The sequence below is a fragment of the Colobus angolensis genome, unplaced genomic scaffold (assembly GCF_000951035.1).
Source record: "Colobus angolensis palliatus isolate OR3802 unplaced genomic scaffold, Cang.pa_1.0 Scaffold531, whole genome shotgun sequence".
Lineage (NCBI taxonomy): Eukaryota > Metazoa > Chordata > Mammalia > Primates > Cercopithecidae > Colobus > Colobus angolensis.
The window spans coordinates 103,515-123,559 of record NW_012118833.1 but is presented as its reverse complement, the minus strand read 5'-3'; the positions used below and the strand labels follow the sequence as shown (position 1 = coordinate 123,559).

Sequence of the window (20,045 nt, the reverse complement as noted above, 5' to 3'; positions counted from 1 at the left end):
GGCTAGTTTTTTGTATTTTTAGTAGAGACGGGGTTTCACCGTGTTAGCCAGGATGGTCTCGATCTCCTGACCTCGTGATCGCCTGTCTCGGCCTCCCAAAGTGCTGGGATTACAGGCTTGAGCCACCACGCCCGGCCCGTGACTGCTTTTTTCTTGATCACTCTAATCCTTAACACTGGTGCTTGACTTCACCAGTGGTACTAGGCTGCTTTCCTTGGTTTTAAATCGCTGGTAAGCCAGTCCATTTCTTTAAGTCTTTTTGTTTGGTTTTTAAAATTATCTTGTTCCATTAATTTCTTTAACAGTGCTTCTTGGAGCTATTTGGGAATTTCCTTTCATAATTGTAATCTTAAGTTTATTTTTCACTCTAGTGGCATCACTCTCTGATGGCATCTTTTGTAAGCATTCATTGTCACTTTTGATAAAGGGGATATTTTAGAATAATTATACTCAGTTTTAAAATATTTTTCTCTGCTGCTCATTCACTGACAGTATGCATATAATAGTTCAAGTGATACAATGCACCAGATGGCAAAGTAGACCAGTCCCAAATAATTTTTCAATTATAAGGCTGAAATGTTGTGAAAATGTAGGATTGGTCTGTCTCTTCCCTGCCACATTCCAAGATTTAAGACATGATATATATATCTTAGCCCTCAAGGAATTTAGACTTCTTCAGTTTAGGCCCTTGTCAGCACATGGACTGTCTTAATTCAAATTGGAAGAGACCATAGTGGGCATCTGTTTGTCCTGGCTGCTACAGGACTCCTCAATTTCTTATCCAACCTCTGCTTATAAATACTTCCAGGCCAGGCACAGTGGCTCACGCCTGTAATCCCAGCACTTTGGGAGGCCACGGTGGGTGGATCACCTGAGGTTGGGAGTTCAAGACCAGCCTGGCCAACATTGTGAAACCCCGATTATACAAAAATTAGCTGGGCATGGTGGTACACGCTTGGCACAAGTCCCAGCTACTTGGGAGGCTGAGGCAGGAGAATCACTTGAACCTGGGAGGCAGAGGGTGCAGTGAGCCGAGGTCATGTCACTGCATTCCAACCTGGGCAACAAAGCAAGACTCTGTCTAAAATAAATAAATAAATAATAAATAAATAAATAAATCCAATGATGGGGAGCTCATTAACGTTTGTTAAATTTTGTTTGTTTTTCATTATAAAAATGATACATGCTTATTATAGAAACTTTGGAAGATGCTAAAAATAAGACTTGAAAAAAGAGGGGAGGACCCGTATACCATCTAGAGGCTCCTATTACCTTGTTATATTTCTTTTCTCCCCCCGTTCTTGAAGTCTGAGTATTTTTTTTTATAACCGCATAAAATTCATTGAGTCAGCTGGGCATGGTGGCTCACGCCTGTAATCTCAGCACTTTGAGAGGCCGAGGCGGGCGGATCACGAGGTCAGGAGATTGAGACCACCCTGGCCAACATGGTGAAACCCCTTCTGTACTAAAAATACTAAAATTAGCCGGGCATGATGGCGCGCACCTGTAGACCCAGCTAGTCAGGAGGCTGAGGCAGGAGAATCACTTGAACCCGCAGGGCAGAGGTTGCAGTGAGCCGAGATGGTGCCACTGTACTCTAGCCTGGGGATAGAACGAGACTCCGTCTCAAAAAAAAAATTTTTTTTTTTGGTTGAGTCTGTTTCCTGTTATTAAGATTTAGGTTGTTTGTTTCATTCTCTCTGTTGTTTTACTTAACCTGGTGTTGAAAACCTGACTTTTTGAAGTAGTCTGTGGTTTTTGACAAGAACATACTATATTTAGAAAGTTATTACATTAACCACATATTTGGGTATCTGTGAATTGGACTATTTAATCTTGGTATGGAAACACTTAAAACTACTACAGAGGATTTTAAGAAGCATGCTAGTAAATAAATGAAGAGGGAATGGTAGAAAAATCGTCAATTTGCAACCACCAGTGTAATAACTGGTTCATCAAGGACCATCAATGGAAAGTAAAACCATTGCGTAAAAGATTGTTGAATAGAATACTTACATGACCTCCATGTATTGCCCCACAGATTACTTGTTAAGTACAAAGATAATAATAAATTGTAATGGAGAAATCTGATGGACACCTTTCAAGCAAGTGAATCAAATCTAGTGTTACCAATAAAGAAGCAAACCTGCTACCTATGTCATTGTGGGATTCAGTGGGAAGTGCCAGCATTAGCTATGTAGGGCTACTGTCAAAAAAGTTGAACCTGAATCAAATAACGATCCAGCTTACGAGATATTCTACCAGACAGCTGGCCTGGACTCTATAAATAAAAGGTCAGTGTCCAGCTGAGCATGGTGGCATGTACCTCTAGCCACAGCTACTCAGGAGATTGAGGCAGGAAGATTGCTTGAACCCAGGAGTTTGAGGCTGTAGAGTGCTTTAAAGGCACTTGTGGGCCAGCCGTGGTGGCTTTTGCCTATAATCCCAGCACTTTGGGAGGCCAAGGCAGGCGGATTACTTGAGGTCAGGAGTTTGAGACCAGCCTGGCCAACATGGTGAAACTCCATCTCTACTAAAAATACGAAAATTAGCTGGACATGGTGGCCCGCGCCTGTCATCCCAACTGCTTGGGAGGCTGAGGCAAGAGAAATGCTTGAAAACCCGGGAGGCGGAGGTTGCAATGAGCTGAGATCACGCCACTGCACTTCAGCCTGGGCGTCTAGAGTGAGAATCCATCTCAAAAAAAATTAGGGCATTTGTTAATAGACACTGCTTCCCAGCCTGGGAACCACAGCAATACCCTGCCTCTTAAAAAAAAGAAAAAGATCATTGTCATGAAAGAAATATAATGGTAGAATTAATGGAATTATCTTAGATTAAGGGAAAGTGGCTTGACAATTATATTTTCTTGATGATATTCTGGATTTAAAAACTGTAAAGGGCACTATTAAAAAATTGGGTTATATTTTTGATAATAATAAGAAATTAATGTTAAGTTTCTTGGTATCATAATGATATGGAGGTTAGGCAGGAGAAGGTCCTAGTTCTTCAGAGCCATATGGTATTTACAGATAAAGTAGCCCCTGATTTCTACAACGTATTTTCAAGTGGTTTGAGGGGAGAAAAAAGCACAAGTGTGTATGTTATGTGTGTGTGGAGAGAGAAAACATAAAGAAATGTTAAAAATTGGTGAATCTAGGTAAAAGGTTATGTGCATTCATTGAACTATTCTTTTAACTTTTTGTAGGTTTGAAAGTTTTCAAAATAAAAAGTTTAACAAGAACCCACCAGAGCATTAGGCTGTGAGCTGGAGCAATTATTATTCTGTATATACACCCTTAATGTATTTGAAGGCCACAGTTGTGTTCTTCCAGGGATTCTTCTGAGTTTCCGCAGTGATGAGAAATCTACTGTGATCCACAGCCCACTGAGTAAATAATATAGTTTGCTTCATTAAGCATGTACTGTTTCCTCTTCTGCATTGAGCTTGAAGTCTAGGCCCTGCCCTTCCAAGCTACAGTGTAATGTCATGGATACGGGCATAGAGATGTGTAATAAATGTTTTCAATCTTCTCTGTTTTTTCTTTTAAAATTTTTCCAGTTATAAGAATTACACCCTTGTGACTGTCTTTGGAAATTTGCATCAGGCCCAGCTGGGCGGGGTGCCTGGGACTTATCAGTTGGTTCGAAGTTTCCTGAACATTAAACTTCCAGCTCCCTTGCCTGGACTACAGGTACTGACAACTTTCTCTGTGTGATCAGTTACGCCCCCAGAGCAGTTGCCCTCAGATGGGCATTTTCAGTTAAAATGAGGATGTATGTGGAGACTACTGTATGGAGATAAGTTCAGAGAGGGATGACGACAGAAGGTGAAGACCTCTTAGGAGGCTGGTAGTATAGAAGTCCAGGTGATGGTGGTAGTTGCTCAGCCCAGGGTGGAGGAGAGTGCATGGAGATGTCATTGGGTTCTGGACATGTTTTGAAAGCTGAGCCAGTAGGACTTGCTGAAGAATGTGGATTTGAGTGTGAGAGGCAGAGTCAGGGATGACTTCTGAGATTTTTGACTAAAACAGCTGGAAGAATGGAGTTGAATGTAGTTTTTAGGATGTGGTCTCTTCTCAGCTCATGGTCCAGTTGGGGAGATTATCATACAGTAATGCAAAGAGCTAAACTGGAGCCTTAGGCAAAGGGTGGCAGGATACAGAGGAGATTAGCTGCATAAAGAAGGTGAGATTCTCACTTGCTCTTAAAGAATAGGAGTTCACCAACCTGAAGTTTTGGAAAAGAGTGTACCAGGAGGAGGTAACACATGCATAGATGCATGGAGGCAGGAGAGAGTATCTGGAGGACTGGGTGCACAGTAGGGCTTGGCAAGCTTGGGGCCCACTAGTGAAGGCCTTAAGTGCCAGGCCCAGCACTTTAGACTCAAACAACTCGAAGGGGTTTAAGTGGGCAAGTTCAGATCTGGGTTTTAGAAAGAGTCCTGCTGAGGGAAGGGTGGAAGTGCCAAGAAAGGAGGCCTGAGGCCTACTTCTGGAGGAGTTGAAGAAAAGCAAAGAGAGAAGCGTAAGTGCAGGCCGCTGTGCAGACAAATGGCAAAACCAGACTTGGGATAAATAAGCTGTAGTATTCGGAGAGTGGGAACAGAGCTGTCTCTCAGATCCCCCAGTGCCCAGCAGTACCTGACACCAAGATACTGAGTAAAATGTTTATGACGTTTTATAAACTTGAGTACTATAAGGGTAGTCTCTTACTGGTCAGTGACATCTTTAGCCCTTGCTTTGTGGGGGTTGTAGGAGTGCATGTGTATATGTTATCACAAAAGAACGTCACCCAGTTACTGTGGGCCCCTGGGATTCCATGGAAAAACCACAGGGTGACTTTGGATCAGGTGGGGTACATAGCGCTTCAGAGGAAAAGCTCTGGAGCCATATTGTTACTTAACAGCTTACTTGGACAGATGACTTAACGCTTCCATGCCTCAGTTTCCTTGTTTGTAAAACAGGGAGGAAAAGGCTGTTGATGGTTCTCACCGCAGGGAGCTGTTACGAAGATTAAGTGACTTATTTTAAGGAGAGGGGCTTAGCTTGGTTTTAGCACATATGAAAGCAGTCAGCTCAGCTTTTTCTTGTTTATTTTGAGCACTTACTGTTCCTCTTTTAGGATGGAGAGGTGGAAGGCCATCCTGTGTGGGCACTAATTTACTACTGCATGCGCTGTGGAGACCTGCTTGCGGCTTCACAGGTAGTTAATCGAGCCCAGCACCAGCTGGGAGAGTTTAAAACCTGGTTCCAGGAGTACATGAACAGCAAGGACAGAAGGTATGGTGAATGAGGTGGCACGCCCAGTGGTAGCCGTGCAGAATCAAAGGGGCAACCTTCACTGTCGTTATTCTCTTTTCCCTGGACGGGACCAAAACAAGTTTCTGCTTGGGGGAAAAAGGAGGTTTTGAAAGCAAATAGAACTCTCTTTGGAATAAAGAGTGAAAGGATTAGAAGAATGACCCATTCTGACGCTGATGTCTAGGCATGCATGCATCTGTGTTTGGGAATTTTCCTGTTCCTACAAGGGAGGGGCTGGCTCAGAAGCATGATGTGAGTTATTCTGTAAATCTAAGGCACATCAAGGATGCTTTATAAAATGGGACTTTTTAAAAGTTACATTTGTTAACACTTAGTGCTTCCAGTATGGAAATATGTTGTCATGTACTTCGTAGCTTAAAGGCTAGAATTAGAAGTTAGTAAAATAGAAATATAATCATTGAATTAATTCATTAAGTCTTTACGTTCTCTTGCATTAAGGAACTGCTAAGCATTAATTTTCCTTGGATTTTGCCAATGTAATTGGACTTAAGTTCATGCTCAAACTGAGGTTATTATATATATGTACATGTATGTAGAAGAAATGATGGTGGTTACTGTAGTTGTACTTGTGAAAAACTAGGATACTTTTCTTGGCAGCATTAATAATGTCATGTCAAGAGATTGCCTCAAACCACAAGCCCCTGTCTTGCTCATATTAGAATTTAAAGTAGGGTTAATGTCTTAAGGTTCCCCCAGAAGGAGATTTGAGTGCAAGTTGTTTTTTTAGGAGGTGATCTCACATGAATAGGGGAGTGTGGAGGCCACAGAGGAGCTAAGACAGTTAAGGGAAGGATTCACTCCTGTCCATCACTGCTTGAGTGCTGCTGGGGTGTGGAATGGAGTTGTAATTCCCTGGTATTTCTGACCTGTCCATGAAGGCCTTAGCAAATAGAAAACTGGCAGGTCAATAGATGCAGGTGCTGGTAGTTGCAAGTCAGGTTAAAGTGATGGTGCGGAGGGGAGGGGATAGGGCAGAGACAGTCTCTCTTACCCCGATGAAGGAAGGCTTCCCTGCTGTTATGTGTTTGGGACTTGGGACGCTTTCAGATGCACTTGAGGATCTTTACTGAATGTGTATCTGTCTGTTCCCTTATGTCTGTAGATTGTCCCCAGCTACAGAAAACAAGCTCCGGCTGCATTACCGCAGGGCCCTTAGGAACAATACAGATCCCTACAAGCGGGCCGTGTACTGTATCATTGGCAGATGTGACGTCACCGACAACCAGAGTGAAGTGGCAGACAAAACTGAGGATTACCTGTGGCTGAAGGTAGGCACGGTTTCCTCTGCCCACACAGGGCTTTACCCCTTTTCTGTGCTCATGTCCCCAGAAAGATTTTACCTGCGTAATGTATGATGCCAGGAAGGTGATCAGGACCAGCGGGTTCCTCGTCTCCTGTCCTCATTTTTTATTGTGTAACCATAGCCTTAAACACAGCTTCCAGCTGACATCATTGAGCATGGCTGCTGAACAGCTACAACTCTGTGCGTGTGGCTCAGGGTGTAGTTTGTACTAATGCATGTGTTTCTCTTGGGGATTTAGTTGAACCAAGTGTGTTTTGACGACGATGGCACCAGCTCCCCACAAGACAGGCTGACTCTCTCACAGTTCCAGAAACAGTTGTTGGAAGACTACGGTAAGATCCTGGACATAACCACCTTTCCCTTCTCTTGTCCACTTAAGGTGACTACCTCAGTTTTCCTCTGGGAAAATTTTTCATCTCTGAACTTTTGTGTTTCTTTCAAAACTCCTATAGATTGTCAAGGCAAAACAGCAAAACTACCATTCCAAATTCAAATAAAGGGCATGTGGCCTTAAGTAATGCATAAAACTTATATGGTCATACAGAATAATCTATTTTCTCTAATTCTTTGAACTATTCTAGTAGACGTATGCTCAGGGAGAGACAAGACTTAGCTGTTGCTTCCTGGTAGATCTTACCAGTCACTAGATCTGAGCACAAAGGAGAGAGACAGAAATAGCCTTTCTTCTTTCTTCCCCCCTATTTTTTAAAAACTGAGAAGAAAAGAAGATTCCAAATAATGGTTACCAGTTGTTGCATCCCGATTTCTGTGACTATGAGTAAACTGAAACTCCTTTGAAATCTTCATTTCTTTCCTTGAGTGACTTAATAGGGTAAAGGAGATGGACACTCTCTGTGGTCCATTTTAAGATCCTTAACTCTGTTTCTCTCCCACCTAATGCAAGCAGTTGGAGTTTTACAGCACAGTCAAAAATTTCCAGTAATGTTTTGAGGTCTAGAGAAGATGGAGGAGCCAGGTCACATTTCACATGGCAGTTTACTGTATTCAGGGCCACCTTGATCAATTCAGGCTCATGCTGGTGCTTTCTTCCTGCCCATCTAGTCCTGTGGGCTCACAGGCTGCTGCCTGGGGGTTGGGCCACCAGTGAGCACCTTCTTTCTGAGTTGGTTTTATCTCTTCTCCTCTCCTCTCTCCCAGGCGAGTCCCACTTTACGGTGAACCAGCAACCCTTCCTCTACTTCCAAGTCCTGTTCCTGACAGCGCAGTTTGAAGCAGCAATTGCCTTTCTTTTCCGCATGGAGCGGCTGCGCTGCCATGCTGTCCATGTAGCACTGGTGCTCTTTGAGCTGAAGTTGCTTTTAAAGTCCTCTGGACAGAGTGCTCAGCTCCGTGAGTATTTGGCATTGGGTTGACAATAACGTAACCACAGCACGTCCTTCTTTGGGCGACGGTGGCCACAAAACCACAACCAATAAGGATTTGAGCAAAGGGTACCAGTCATTTTAGAGCATGTGGACAGTTGAGCTTTTTAGATGATTAGTGTTAGGGTTCTTGCTTCCCCCCGCCAGCATTAGTATTCCCTTGGAAGTTAAGTATATAAAGTGCTGTTCAAAGTGCTAGCTTTGTGGCCAGTCTGATTGCCTGGAAAATGGTGAAGAAGCAGCCCCTAGAGTTATGGGTCTGATTCCCATTAGGGTCCTGGCTTTTATGACATTGGAAACCCCAGTCAGGCATATGCATACCAGACTGGGATGAGAGAGTCAGGGGAGAGAGAGGAAGTAAATGTGGATGAATGGCTGCGGGTTCCTTATTGGTGTAGCAAAGTCATCCCAGAGCATGTGCCATAATGGTCAGTTGGATTATCTTTTCATTCAGAGACCAACATATTAGTAATTTACGGCAAAGTGCTGTTTTCTCCACGCTGGGCCTGGGAACATATTGAGGATAGGGTGGTAAAAGGGACTGGCCAAAGCTTATATTGGCAAATATTGACTGGGCTGCAGGAGTAGATGCTGCTGGGTCTGTGGATTCAGCTTCCATAGTTTCTGGGTTGCAAGGGTCAGAGGAGCAGTGTGGTTGTGACCCATTCTGACCCCCACGATGCAGTCAGCCACGAGCCTGGTGACCCTCCTTGCATGCGGCGGCTGAACTTTGTGCGGCTCCTCATGCTGTACACCCGAAAGTTTGAGTCCACGGACCCAAGGGAGGCCCTCCAGTACTTCTATTTCCTCAGGTAACGTTTGCTTTTGACCATTTACTTCAGCTAGTTTCGATTTCTGCCATTCTGAGAATGACTGTTAGAGACCTCATGTCCAGACTAGAAACTGAGTTGTTTTTTTCCCTTACAGGGATGAGAAAGATAGTCAAGGAGAAAACATGTTTCTGCGCTGTGTGAGTGAGCTTGTGATTGAAAGCCGAGAGGTGAGTGGGTTTCCTTCTCTCTCCTCCCCATGGTTTTCAGTGTGCGTGTTCCCGTGTTCATTCCGTACTACTTCAGTGTGGTTGTGGTGGATAAGGCCTAGGGAGTTTTTAGAGTTTCTTTGGTTTCTAACAATGAAAATATTTATTTCAGTCACACTGATTTTTAGTTTGCGTGAGACTTATCCCATTCATCCCATTTGATTCCTGTCTCTTTTCTCTAAAGATTTACGGATTATGTTTATATCTTTGTCCAATAATTTGAGTAAACTTTTTTCCTTCCACAGTTCGATATGATTCTTGGGAAACTAGAGAATGACGGAAGTAGAAAGGTGAGTTAAATGCATCCTTAGAGAAATGTTTGTTAGCTGTGGGGGATTTATAAATATCAAAAGAATACACTTAGATTTTAAGATTCAAGGTACTAAAGATGCAAATCTGAACAGAGTTGCTTAATTTAAAAAATGGAATGAAAATTATGGGCCCAGATGATGACCTTGGTTTTACACACACTTTATATCTCCTTAAAATATGTTAATTTGTGATTACAAAGCTTTTTTATTATGTTCAGAATATTCATTTGTTCATGCCTGTCATTTTTTGACCTGAGAATACTGTTATACATTTCTGCCATTCTTGGCTCAGAAAACATGCAAGAAAAAGAAATTGATTACTGCACCCATTCTCCCAAGATGGAAAAGTTAGACGTGCACTTGACCTCCTTCAAAATGCAGTTTCCAAGGGCTTTGAACTCCACAGTGACCCTGGAAATACTCCTGGAAGGCTTGAGGGATTTCAGGACTCACTATGCCCATTGGTTGTCATGGCAGGAGGGTCAGAGATCCTGTTGTCAGAGACCAGTCCTGGCCCTGAATCTCCTTGTGGCCTTTGGAAAGTCACTTGCCCCCTCAGGGACTGACTTTTCTCATTTGTAAAAATGAGTGGTTTGGACCCAGCAATCTGTAGATGAGCTCACACTGCTCACAGCATCTACCTCAGAAGAAAGGCAAGTGACAGTGCTGATGACAGTGGCCTTGGCTATTGGGCAGTGACAATCACCAGGCATGGTACTGAGTGCTTTGCATAGTTTCTTCTTTAACAGGCTGTACTGGGGCCAGGAGGCTCCCAGTGTGTGTGAGTTGACAAAGCTGGAAACATAGATAAGACCTTATCCTCTCCTGCCTCCCGAGTGGCAGGGCACGTCACCTTGACCTGGTCCAGCCCTGAGAGTCCAGTGCCGGTGGAGAAGCAGAATGGCCAGGCAGAGATATTATGCACTTGCCTTCATTCTCCCAGGGTACCTAAGGCCTCTCTCATGCTCTCCTGAGCATTTAGTTGCTGTCGAGTGGTGACGGTGATTTTTTTTAAGAAATGTCCTGTTACCACTTGCCATGTGTTTTTTCAGCACTGAGTTCCTTTTGCCATCTGTCTTAGAAAGCAAATCCAAAATCTTTCAGATATTTTCTCTAAGCCTCCTGCTTTTTCTCTGTAGTTCCTACTCATCAGCAAATTTAAAATCATTGATTTCACTGACTCTCTGGGTCATTTTGGAAAATTAGAAAGCACAGATGTCTTATCGCTGACTCCTCTGTGCTTCTAGTAAGTCTGCCCTTTCATGTGTAGTTTCCTTGGTCTCTTTTATAGTTTTAATAGGACTTTATATCTTCAAGAAAGCCAGAGTCTGGCTGGTGAAGTACATGCATTGCCCAGGGCAAGCAATTTCACTTGAAGTATTTTTTGGGTCCTAATTGCTTCTCTGTGTTTAAAATAATAGCTCTGTGCACCCGTCTGTCTCTTCCTCCCCCTCCATAATTTGTCTTGTCAGCCTGGAGTCATAGATAAGTTTACTAGTGACACAAAGCCTATTATCAACAAAGTTGCTTCCGTGGCAGAAAATAAAGGACTGTTTGAAGAGGCAGCAAAGCTGTATGACCTTGCCAAGGTAAAGTGTGCCCGCTTCCTTCTTCTGCACTGCACAGGTCTGCCGGCCTTTCGGCATTAAATGTGCAGCCACTTCCACAGTGTCGTTGTTGTAACACCCTCCCTGTAGAGGCGTTTGCTCTAGTGCTTAGACAATTAATGGTCCAGTCGGGACAGAATTCCCATTTTACAGCTGTATTTTTTCCCATAAGATTTTTCTGACCAAACAACATATTGAAAGGATGTCCTGCAGGCATTGAATTATTGTCTCACTTGGCAGCAGAATTAGCATCCATCACATTTCCATGGTGAAGCCACTGTTGAAAATAGCATTATGCTGACCCTGGCAGCCACAAACACACTGGGGAACAGTAGTGTTAGAAAATAAGACCACATCAGTGTGCAGGAAGGAGTGAAAGAAAATAAAACCACAGCTGGGCATTTTGAGACGACTAGAATACATGTTTCTACCTAAGAACAAATGATGACTAAGAACATGTGGTAGCTGCTAAGGATTCTATGAACTAAACAAGATTACATTCTCTCCTTTATCAGCTGAGAAAAGTAGACCAAAAAAACAGCTATAGGCCAAGTGCAGGGGCTCACAACTGTAATCCCAGCACTTCGGGAGGCCAAGGCGGGCACATCACTTGAGGCCAGGAGTTTAAGACTAGCCTGGCCAACATGGCAAAACCCCGTCTCTACTGAAAATATAAAAATTAGCCAGGCATGGTGATGCATGCCTGTAATCCCAGCTACTCAGGAGGCTGAGGCACGAGAATCACTGGAACCTGGGAGGTGGTAAAAAATGCTTTGATTGAGGTATAATTAAGATGTAGAAAAATGTGCAATAATTATATGTACAGCTTGACGAATTGTGCATAGGTATATATCTTTGTAACACTATCCAGATCAAGATACCAAACATTTCCATCCATCACCCCAGAAAATTATCTTTGGTGGGTAGGGGGTATTATATAGTTGTTCCTTTTATTGATTATTTTATTGATTGCTTCCTTAATTTTAAAAACTTGAGCAGAATGCTGACAAGGTACTGGAACTGATGAACAAACTGCTGAGCCCTGTCGTCCCCCAGATCAGTGCCCCGCAGTCCAACAAGGAGAGGCTGAAGAACATGGCACTCTCCATTGCCGAACGGTAAGCCAGGAGCTGGCTCCGTGGGACCCTGAGGGTGCCACTGCCAGTGCCAGGCCACCTTTGCCCACCCAAATGCGTGTTCAGCTTTACTAGGTAACAGCAGACAGCTTTCCAAAGTGGTTCTTCTAACTCACCATGCCATCAGCACTGCGTGAGTTCCTTTGTCCCCACATCAGAACTAGCACTTGGTACTATCAAACTTAACATTTTTGCCAAAGAAATGGGTATGAAAGGGCGTCTCTGTATTTTAATCATGCACATGAAGTTTAATTCTAGGCATTATGCTCACCTATATACTGTTGTATACTTTCATCAGCCCTCTCAAAGGCATTCAAGACCCAAGCTAGTGATGGTTGGATGGGGGAGATTCTTAGAGGTGTCGTGGCCAGTGTTTCAGACAACCTGGATCCCCAGTGAGTTAACTGAATTATCAGACTTTTAACTAGTTTAAGTCCCGGGCTGAGGCTAACAACATTACTTTTTGTGCTCTCTATAGATATTGCTAATAAAATGACCCAGAGAAAACTGGGTTTGGAGTGCTTTCCCGGGGTAACACAAAAGAGCATTCTTTGGTAAATGAGATATCTCCACCTAGCAAACAATCCCTAGTGATGGCCGCTCAGCTTTTTGCGCGTCAGGACCTCCCACCTTTCATGAAGATTGGATGCTGAGATGATGGTCAAGGCTGGAGAACCATGCTCCATGTGGAGTACCTGTAGGTGGATTCATACCAAATCCACTATCAGTGCTTGGCTGTTTCAAAATAAACACCATTTTACACTCTTTAATTAACTTCACCCAGAGAGCTCAAGAGGTTTTGATGCTTTTTATATATTTTTTGTATGTTGAGACAGGGTCTCCCTCTGTCACCTAGGCTGGAGTGGAGTGCAGTGGTGCAGTCATAGCTCACTGTAACCTCGAACTCCTGGGCTCAAGCAATCCTCCCACCTCAGCCTCCTGAGGAGCTAGAACTACAGGCATGTACCACCACACCTGGCTAATATTTTAATATTTTGTGGAGATGGGGTCTCGCTGTGTGTCCGGTCTGGTCTCTGACTCCTGGCCTCAAGCAGTCCTTCCGCCCCAGCCTCCCATGTAGCTGAGATTACAGGCATGAGCCGCATGAACCACACCCCACTGTCTTTTTAAATGCTGTTCCACAGTTACGGATTACACAGAAATTCCTAATACACTCTCACTCCCCCCACCCCGTTTTTATCTTTCAGGTATAGGGCTCAAGGAATAAGCGCAAATAAATTTGTGGACTCCACATTCTATCTTCTTTTGGACTTGATCACCTTTTTTGACGAGTATCATAGTGGTCATATCGATAGAGCTTTTGATGTAAGTTTCAGGAAAGATGTTTGAAGTGCAGGTTAATGTACACCCTTGAAAATTCAAAACACTGCATGAAATTTACTTAAAACAAAGGAGCTGTTGCCGGTATGTTTGTTAAATGAAGAAGGACAAGTACAATCCTGGGACTTAAAAGGATTTCCTGTGTTGCTTTTTTTTTTTTATCCCCCTATTCCTTTCCCCTTTAATCTGAAAACAGATACATTTCTCAAAGTAATTTGAAATCTCTGAATTTTAAAAAATGTGTCAGAAAATGAGGATAAGAATTAAGTTAGCTAGTTAGAATCAAAGCCTTTGTGTGTACACAAGGGAGAATGGCGTTTTCTATGAAGAAGCCCTTTGGAGTATGTGAGGGTGCTGACTTTACATGTAGAGAGATGAAATGACTATGATGGTTGTCTTACATGGGGCTGGTGGTTGTTTTAAACAGATAATTGAGCGCTTGAAGCTGGTGCCCCTGAGTCAGGAAAGTGTGGAAGAGAGAGTGGCTGCCTTCAGAAATTTCAGTGATGAAGTAAGTTCCTTCTTCCTGAGTTATGGAATTCCTTTTTCCCCACTTCCACCAAAAGCTTTTTCTTTTCCTGTACCTAATAGCTTTAAGAGTTCTAGTTACAGTAACTATCCAGACTGAGTTTTCCAGAGTGGTTCCCTTTCAAATACCTTGGCCTGGCTTTTCTGTGAGTACATACATCCCCATCAGATTATTGTCTGAATTCCTGATTGAGAAAATACAGTCATTTCAGTGATTGACATGTTCTTGGGAGAAACAGGTTTCTGGTTGATCCTGTGAAGTCTGGTTTAATTCTTCTATTATCCACTTGTACTAGAGGGTATTTTGGTGCTTAACTCTGATCATCTTTAAGTAGTTCCATTGGGTACATGAAACACATCATGATGCACTGCCACCCTTGCCCTCCCTGATCTGTTTTGTCTAAAGAAGCAAATGCAGTGACTGTGGACTAAGCTATCACCCCATAAGCCCCAGAGCTGCTGTCTGTCTGTCTGTCGGGTTTCTAGCATATTGCCAACATCTAGCCCAGAGTGCTCAGCTGGGCTGCATACTGGCATCTCTAGGAGAGTTTCTAAGAACTCTCATGCCCAGACCACAGAGATTCTAGTTTCCCTGACTGCTGCAGCCCAGACCTCCCCCAGTCATTCCAGTGTGTGGCCCAGGTAAATTCTTCTCTAGAACTACAAACACTCAACTCAGCTCTCAACACTATGCTAGAACCAACTGCCTGGCTCTAGGATGTCACTAGTGGTCTTTCAGTTTAAAATTATTCCTCATTGAGCAGATGCCTTTTATAAAATGTCTCCGGCCAGGTGCGATGGCTCACGCCTATAATCCCAACATTTTGGGAGGCTGAGGCAGATGGATCACCTGAGGTCAGGAGTTCGAGACCAGCCTGGCCAACTTGGTAAAATCTCGTCTCTACTAAAAAATAGAACAATTAGCCGGACATGGTGGTGCATGCCTGTAGTCACAGCTATTCAGGAGGCAGAGGCATGAGAATCGCTTAAACCCAGGAGGCGGAGGTTGCAGTGAGCTGAGATTGCTCCACTTCACGCCAGCCTGGGCGATTGAGGGAGACTTTGTCTCAAAAAAGAAAAAAGTTTCTGTTTTAGAGAAAGGAGTAAGGCCAGTTCTGCACATGAAGAGGGATATTGACTGCTGTGGTACACACAGTTCAGAAGGTCTTACCCCTTGCTGACTTTCCCTTTATACCTGCTGTGGTTTCTACCCTTAGCCACTTGCTCCTTTGTTATTTCTAGCCTTTCCCTGAATACATCCTTCATTGCATCAGAGATTAAAGTAGTACACCAGGGCCTGCCCTTGTAGACACTCCCAAGGACTCTGGTAGGGCCATGCAGATCCAGTGGAAACAGCCCACTGAGTTTGAGAAAGTGGGGAGTGGTAGGGACTGTGGAGAAGTAGCATGTGCACCTGTACCTCCTGACATTCAAAGTCAAATTATGTATTGGCATCCACTCTGCTGGCCAGTCTAAGCCTAATGCTAACCAGATGTCAGCATGCTTTTTTTGGCTTGCTACCCCTGACTAAGGGAAAAACAGCATAAACAGCATAAAGGAGCAGAAACAGTAACCACCTGACCTGAGCAGCATTGCTTGGGGTTTTTTCTCACACTTGATGTTTCAGTGCCATCAGCTCCTTTTGGGTGACTGTGTGGCTCTCCACCTGGTAATGGTGAAGAGTGATGCGACCAGGCCTGCCTGGAGCAGCCCACCCTCCCTCTATCTGTGGTTGGTCCGAAAGGCTTGGTTCTTTTTCTTTACTCCGTTTTTCTCTCTGTGTAGATCAGGCACAACCTCTCAGAAGTGCTTCTTGCCACCATGAACATCTTGTTCACACAGTTTAAGAGGCTCAAGGGGACAAGTCCATCCTCATCATCCAGGCCCCAGAGAGTCATCGAGGACCGCGACTCTGTAAGATCCCAGCATTCACGAGAAACATTGCTGAGCACCACCTTTCTGGTTTGGAATCCGTTGCACTCTTATTAAGAGACCACATGACCCAAAACTGCTCTTTCTCCTTAGTACCTGGCAGCTGGATAAATCTCGTGTTAGGGGCCTCCCAGAGGAAATCAAACATTAAAGGGATTGCTGCTCTTCTCAAGCTTAAAAAAATAAAAAGATGTGCTAGGTCTGCAAATCTTACCTTTTAACAGATCACACAGAATGCTAATTTCTAGTTGACTCCTTAAGAACTTCCTGCACATTTTAAAAGATAAGTTTATTTTGTTAGTCCTAGCTCATTAGTGAACACTTTTATTAAAACCATACTTTATTTTTGATCAACACATTAATTTAATGTGAACCCTTGTTTCTCCTGTCACCAGTGTTCACAGTGACCCTAGAGAGGTAACTAGGACAGCATCTTATCCCCTCTCACAGCTGAGGAAACTGAGCTGTGGAGTCGGGAAGCAACTGCCCTCAGGTGGCAGGTAGGTGAAGGGGCCATGTCTGGAGGCTGGGTCTCTGACACCTGTGCCCTTTCTGCTGCCTGTGGGACCTCTGGCAGTGCATGGGTCAAGTGGAATCCAGGTAGCTAGAACCCTGGGGCTCACAGCATATGTTGTCTGATTACAAAAAAAAGAGCAAAGGTATTTTTTGACCCAGTTAAACCGTAAGGGGATAGTACAGTGGTGTTTTCTTTTTTTTTTTTTTTTTTTTTTTTTTTTTTTGAGACAGGGTCTGGCTCTGTTGGCCAGGCTGGAATGCAGTGACATGATCTCAGCTCACTGCAGCCTCCACCTCTTGGGCTCAAGCCACCCTCCCACCTCACCCTCCCAAGCAGCTGGGACTCCAGGTGTGCACCACCACACCCAGCTGAGTTTTGTACTTTATATAGAGATGGAGTTTTGCCATGTTGCCCAGACTGGTCTCGAACTCCTGAGCTCAAGAGATCCCCCCAACCTCAGCCTCCCAAAGTGCTGGGATTATAGGCGTGAGCCACCGTGTCCAGCCCCACAATGGTGTTTTTTAAAATTACCTTTCCTTTAACATTTCCACTTAATTTTTGATGAGACTCTCAGGATCTCAGTGTCTAACATCAGACTTGGTTTTGGCAGCCAAGAAGCCTTATTCTGTCTTCTGCCTCTGAGGATGTCTGTGAGCTCTTTCCACTGTGATCCCGCAGGCATTGTTGTTGACAAAACTTGTGCTTAGTGAAAGATGGTGGAAATTTCCACCTTTAGGAATGTGGGTAACAGTGCTCAAGAGTGGTCCACTGAAGTGGTCAGCCCGTCCAGGTGCGCACCAGGGCATTTGCTGGTCTTCTCCCTACCCTGGACAGATAGGAGTCTAAATGCCAGATGTGCCACCGGTGGGCTCATGGTGCCTGCCACTTGGCAGGAATCTTTTTTGATGATAGAAACCTAGTGCAGTGATGTTTGTGAATGTGGGTATTGAGATGGTGGATACTTCTTGGTGCTCTGTGTGCCACTTACAGTTCAGGGAGGCTTGCCCACTGAGAGGAGCTGGTCCCTGGGAGGCCATGTCCTATGTCTGAAGATCATTCTCCTGCCTGCCTTTTGCCCACCACTCTCCTTTTTCTTTCTTTTTCTGAAAGGTAGTGGTGAATAGGATTAAGTAAAACATTATATATAAAAGTTGCGCGCCCAAGAAGTCTGCAAGCCCACTGATGTCCTTGGTTTCATGGTTTAAAGTGAGATACTGCCCAGTAAGGGGGTGAATCCTTTTACTTGAACATCCCTAGAGCTCATTTCAAAGAGCCCATGCACTTTCATCCACTTCTAAAGAAAATACAATGGGTATTCCTATCACAAAGTCAGATTTCTTTTTGTTTGGACATTAGTAAGGACATGCACTCGCTAGTTTGTTTTACACATCAGGTAAAAAGCATTTGGTTTTCAATTTTCTTCTGGCGTGGTCCTTAAGTAAGCCTAGTAGACGACTCTTCAGTTTTTCTTTAAATTCTTGTTACTAGTCCAGAAAGGTGTTTGTAGATTCTCCCGTTCTAGTCCAGATTTGGTTTAAATTTGTAGGGCCACCTTTTTCCCTCCTGGAACAATCCAGGAATTCCATAAATACAATTGCCTGGGGAAAGAAGGGCTAAGCATGTATGTCAGGAAGGGAGAAACAGGAGGAACAAAAGGAAGGAAGAGGAAAGATGCATGGGAGGAAGAAAGCCGGCGTGGGACTGCACAGTCAGCCCTTGCCTCCGGTGTTACAAGGGCTTCATGGGGCTGTGGAGACTCAGATCCCTGTGAAAGCAGATGGACAGAAACAAGCCAGAGAGAGAGGCTCTGAAAATTGGAGCAGGCAGTTCTGAAGCTCAGGGCTGTGTCAAAAGCTAGCCAAATGTGTTGGGGCGAGGCGGCTTGCCTGGCAAACCCATCTGCTTTTTGCTTAGTAAATGGGTTTGGATGCCTGTGGAACAAGGGCCTCGGGGGACGAGCTTTGTTAACTTTGTGTCATGCTGAAGGAATACGACAGAGGAGGGTACGACTGTCATCCACCCACCAGGGATCTGTCCCTGACACCCCAGGGTGGAGGATGGAAGAACATGGAATAGTGCCCTGACTCAAAAGTTAACCAATTTCCTTTGCTTCCTTCCCTTTTCTCTCAGCAACTCCGAAGTCAAGCCCGAACCCTGATTACCTTTGCTGGAATGATACCCTACCGAACGTCTGGGGACACCAATGCGAGGCTGGTGCAGATGGAGGTCCTCATGAATTAAGTGCCATGCTTTGGGGCCATCTGGGTCGGCACACTGTCAGTACATCAGGCACATGGGCCCACTAGGGTGGGGTTTCTGGTTTTGTTTCTGTTGTGTTTTGTTTTGGTTTCTGTATTATGTATTTTTGTCAACACCAATAAATTTCTTTGATTTGTATTTCTTTTCAACATTCTTTTATTTTCTTTTTTTTTTCCTTTGAAATTTTGTTTACATTTTTATTTGTGTAATGGGAAATGCTGTCACTAGCTCTTGGGCCAGGGAATGAGAGGCTATGTAGATATTCATTATTTGGTTAAATTGACCTTAAATAATTAAAAATTTACCCAAAATGAGCCAGGAAACAAAGCCTTTGGGAGTTACTTTTATTTAGATATAATATTCTATATAGCAGAGTCACGATTCATTTTCACATTTTTATTTGAATGTGAAAGTCAACCTCAGCCTTAGAAGATGTAAGATTTGTGTGTGAAATATCAAGCACTCCATGTCCTCCTATTCTCGGATGTCACTTAAGTCCAGATGGTCCAAGACCATCCCCCAAATCATCAGCTCTGATTGCAGGATTCATCAGTTTGCTGTTCTCTTGCAATCCCAGTGGAGATAAAAGCATAGACCTAGAAAAAGCCTTAAGAAAGAAGGTTGCAGGTGCCCCAACTTGCACTTGAGGAAGGTGTAAACCTTGCCACTGCACTCCGGTAACTGCTCCACTGTGAGTTGACTGCTCGGGCTTGTACACATCCCTCCTAGAAATAAGTTTAAACCTGTCTTTCCCTTCTCTGGTGGTCAGTTCCTCTGCTCAGACGACCCCCATCAGTCTTCCCCACTCATGAAGGTAATTGGCCAGGCAAGCTCATGGGTCACATGCTGAGTCTGCAGTGTGCAGAATCCAGACCACCACATGGCATCAGCACTGTGGGTGTTTGCTCCCTGAGCAGTAGTTGTCACCTATCATTTGCTCTGTTTCCCCCACCAACAATCCCAAAGCCCTGAACTAAACCAGAGAGGAAATTAGGTCGTGTTTGTTCCTGAATGGGCCAACAAGCCTTGAGACACTGGGCAGCGGTCTGTTCTGCTGGTTTGATGGATGGATCCCTGAAGTAGACTCTTTCCCAGCACAATGTTAAGTTCCCCAAAGAGTCCCCAAAGATGCCTTCGCTTGTAAGGAGAAGTTTCTGTCTTGTCACAGGGTGTGGTCATCCCCACCGTCCCCCAGTTGTTAAAATAATTGTTACTTTTTCTTTTGGGAAGAAATAATCTGTAGATAATGGGACCAACTGCTGCTTATCGGTAGGATTCCATGTTCCAGGAAGGATGCAGCCTGAGGGTCAGTGGAGCTGTGTTCTGCCTTCCTCCTCTAGTCCCATCTTGTCACCCTATCTTCAAT

General features: G+C 44.1%; 1 protein-coding gene across 3 annotated transcripts in view; it reads left to right on the top strand.

Moving 5' to 3' along the window:
• The window catches only part of NUP93 (nucleoporin 93kDa), a 119,306-nt gene extending 100,478 nt beyond the window's left edge, over positions 1-18,828 (top strand). For all 3 annotated transcript variants that reach the window (XM_011960996.1, XM_011960997.1, XM_011960998.1), the window contains 14 exons: positions 3,563-3,695; positions 5,125-5,282; positions 6,427-6,592; positions 6,866-6,959; positions 7,786-7,977; positions 8,695-8,821; positions 8,937-9,009; positions 9,294-9,338; positions 10,832-10,948; positions 11,966-12,084; positions 13,311-13,428; positions 13,871-13,954; positions 15,757-15,885; positions 18,551-18,828. In XM_011960996.1, coding sequence (XP_011816386.1) covers positions 3,563-3,695; positions 5,125-5,282; positions 6,427-6,592; positions 6,866-6,959; positions 7,786-7,977; positions 8,695-8,821; positions 8,937-9,009; positions 9,294-9,338; positions 10,832-10,948; positions 11,966-12,084; positions 13,311-13,428; positions 13,871-13,954; positions 15,757-15,885; positions 18,551-18,661 — 1,666 coding nt within the window. In that variant the 3' untranslated portion in view covers positions 18,662-18,828. The remainder of the gene's footprint in view (positions 1-3,562; positions 3,696-5,124; positions 5,283-6,426; positions 6,593-6,865; positions 6,960-7,785; positions 7,978-8,694; positions 8,822-8,936; positions 9,010-9,293; positions 9,339-10,831; positions 10,949-11,965; positions 12,085-13,310; positions 13,429-13,870; positions 13,955-15,756; positions 15,886-18,550) is intronic.
• Positions 18,829-20,045: the final 1,217 nt, after the last annotated feature.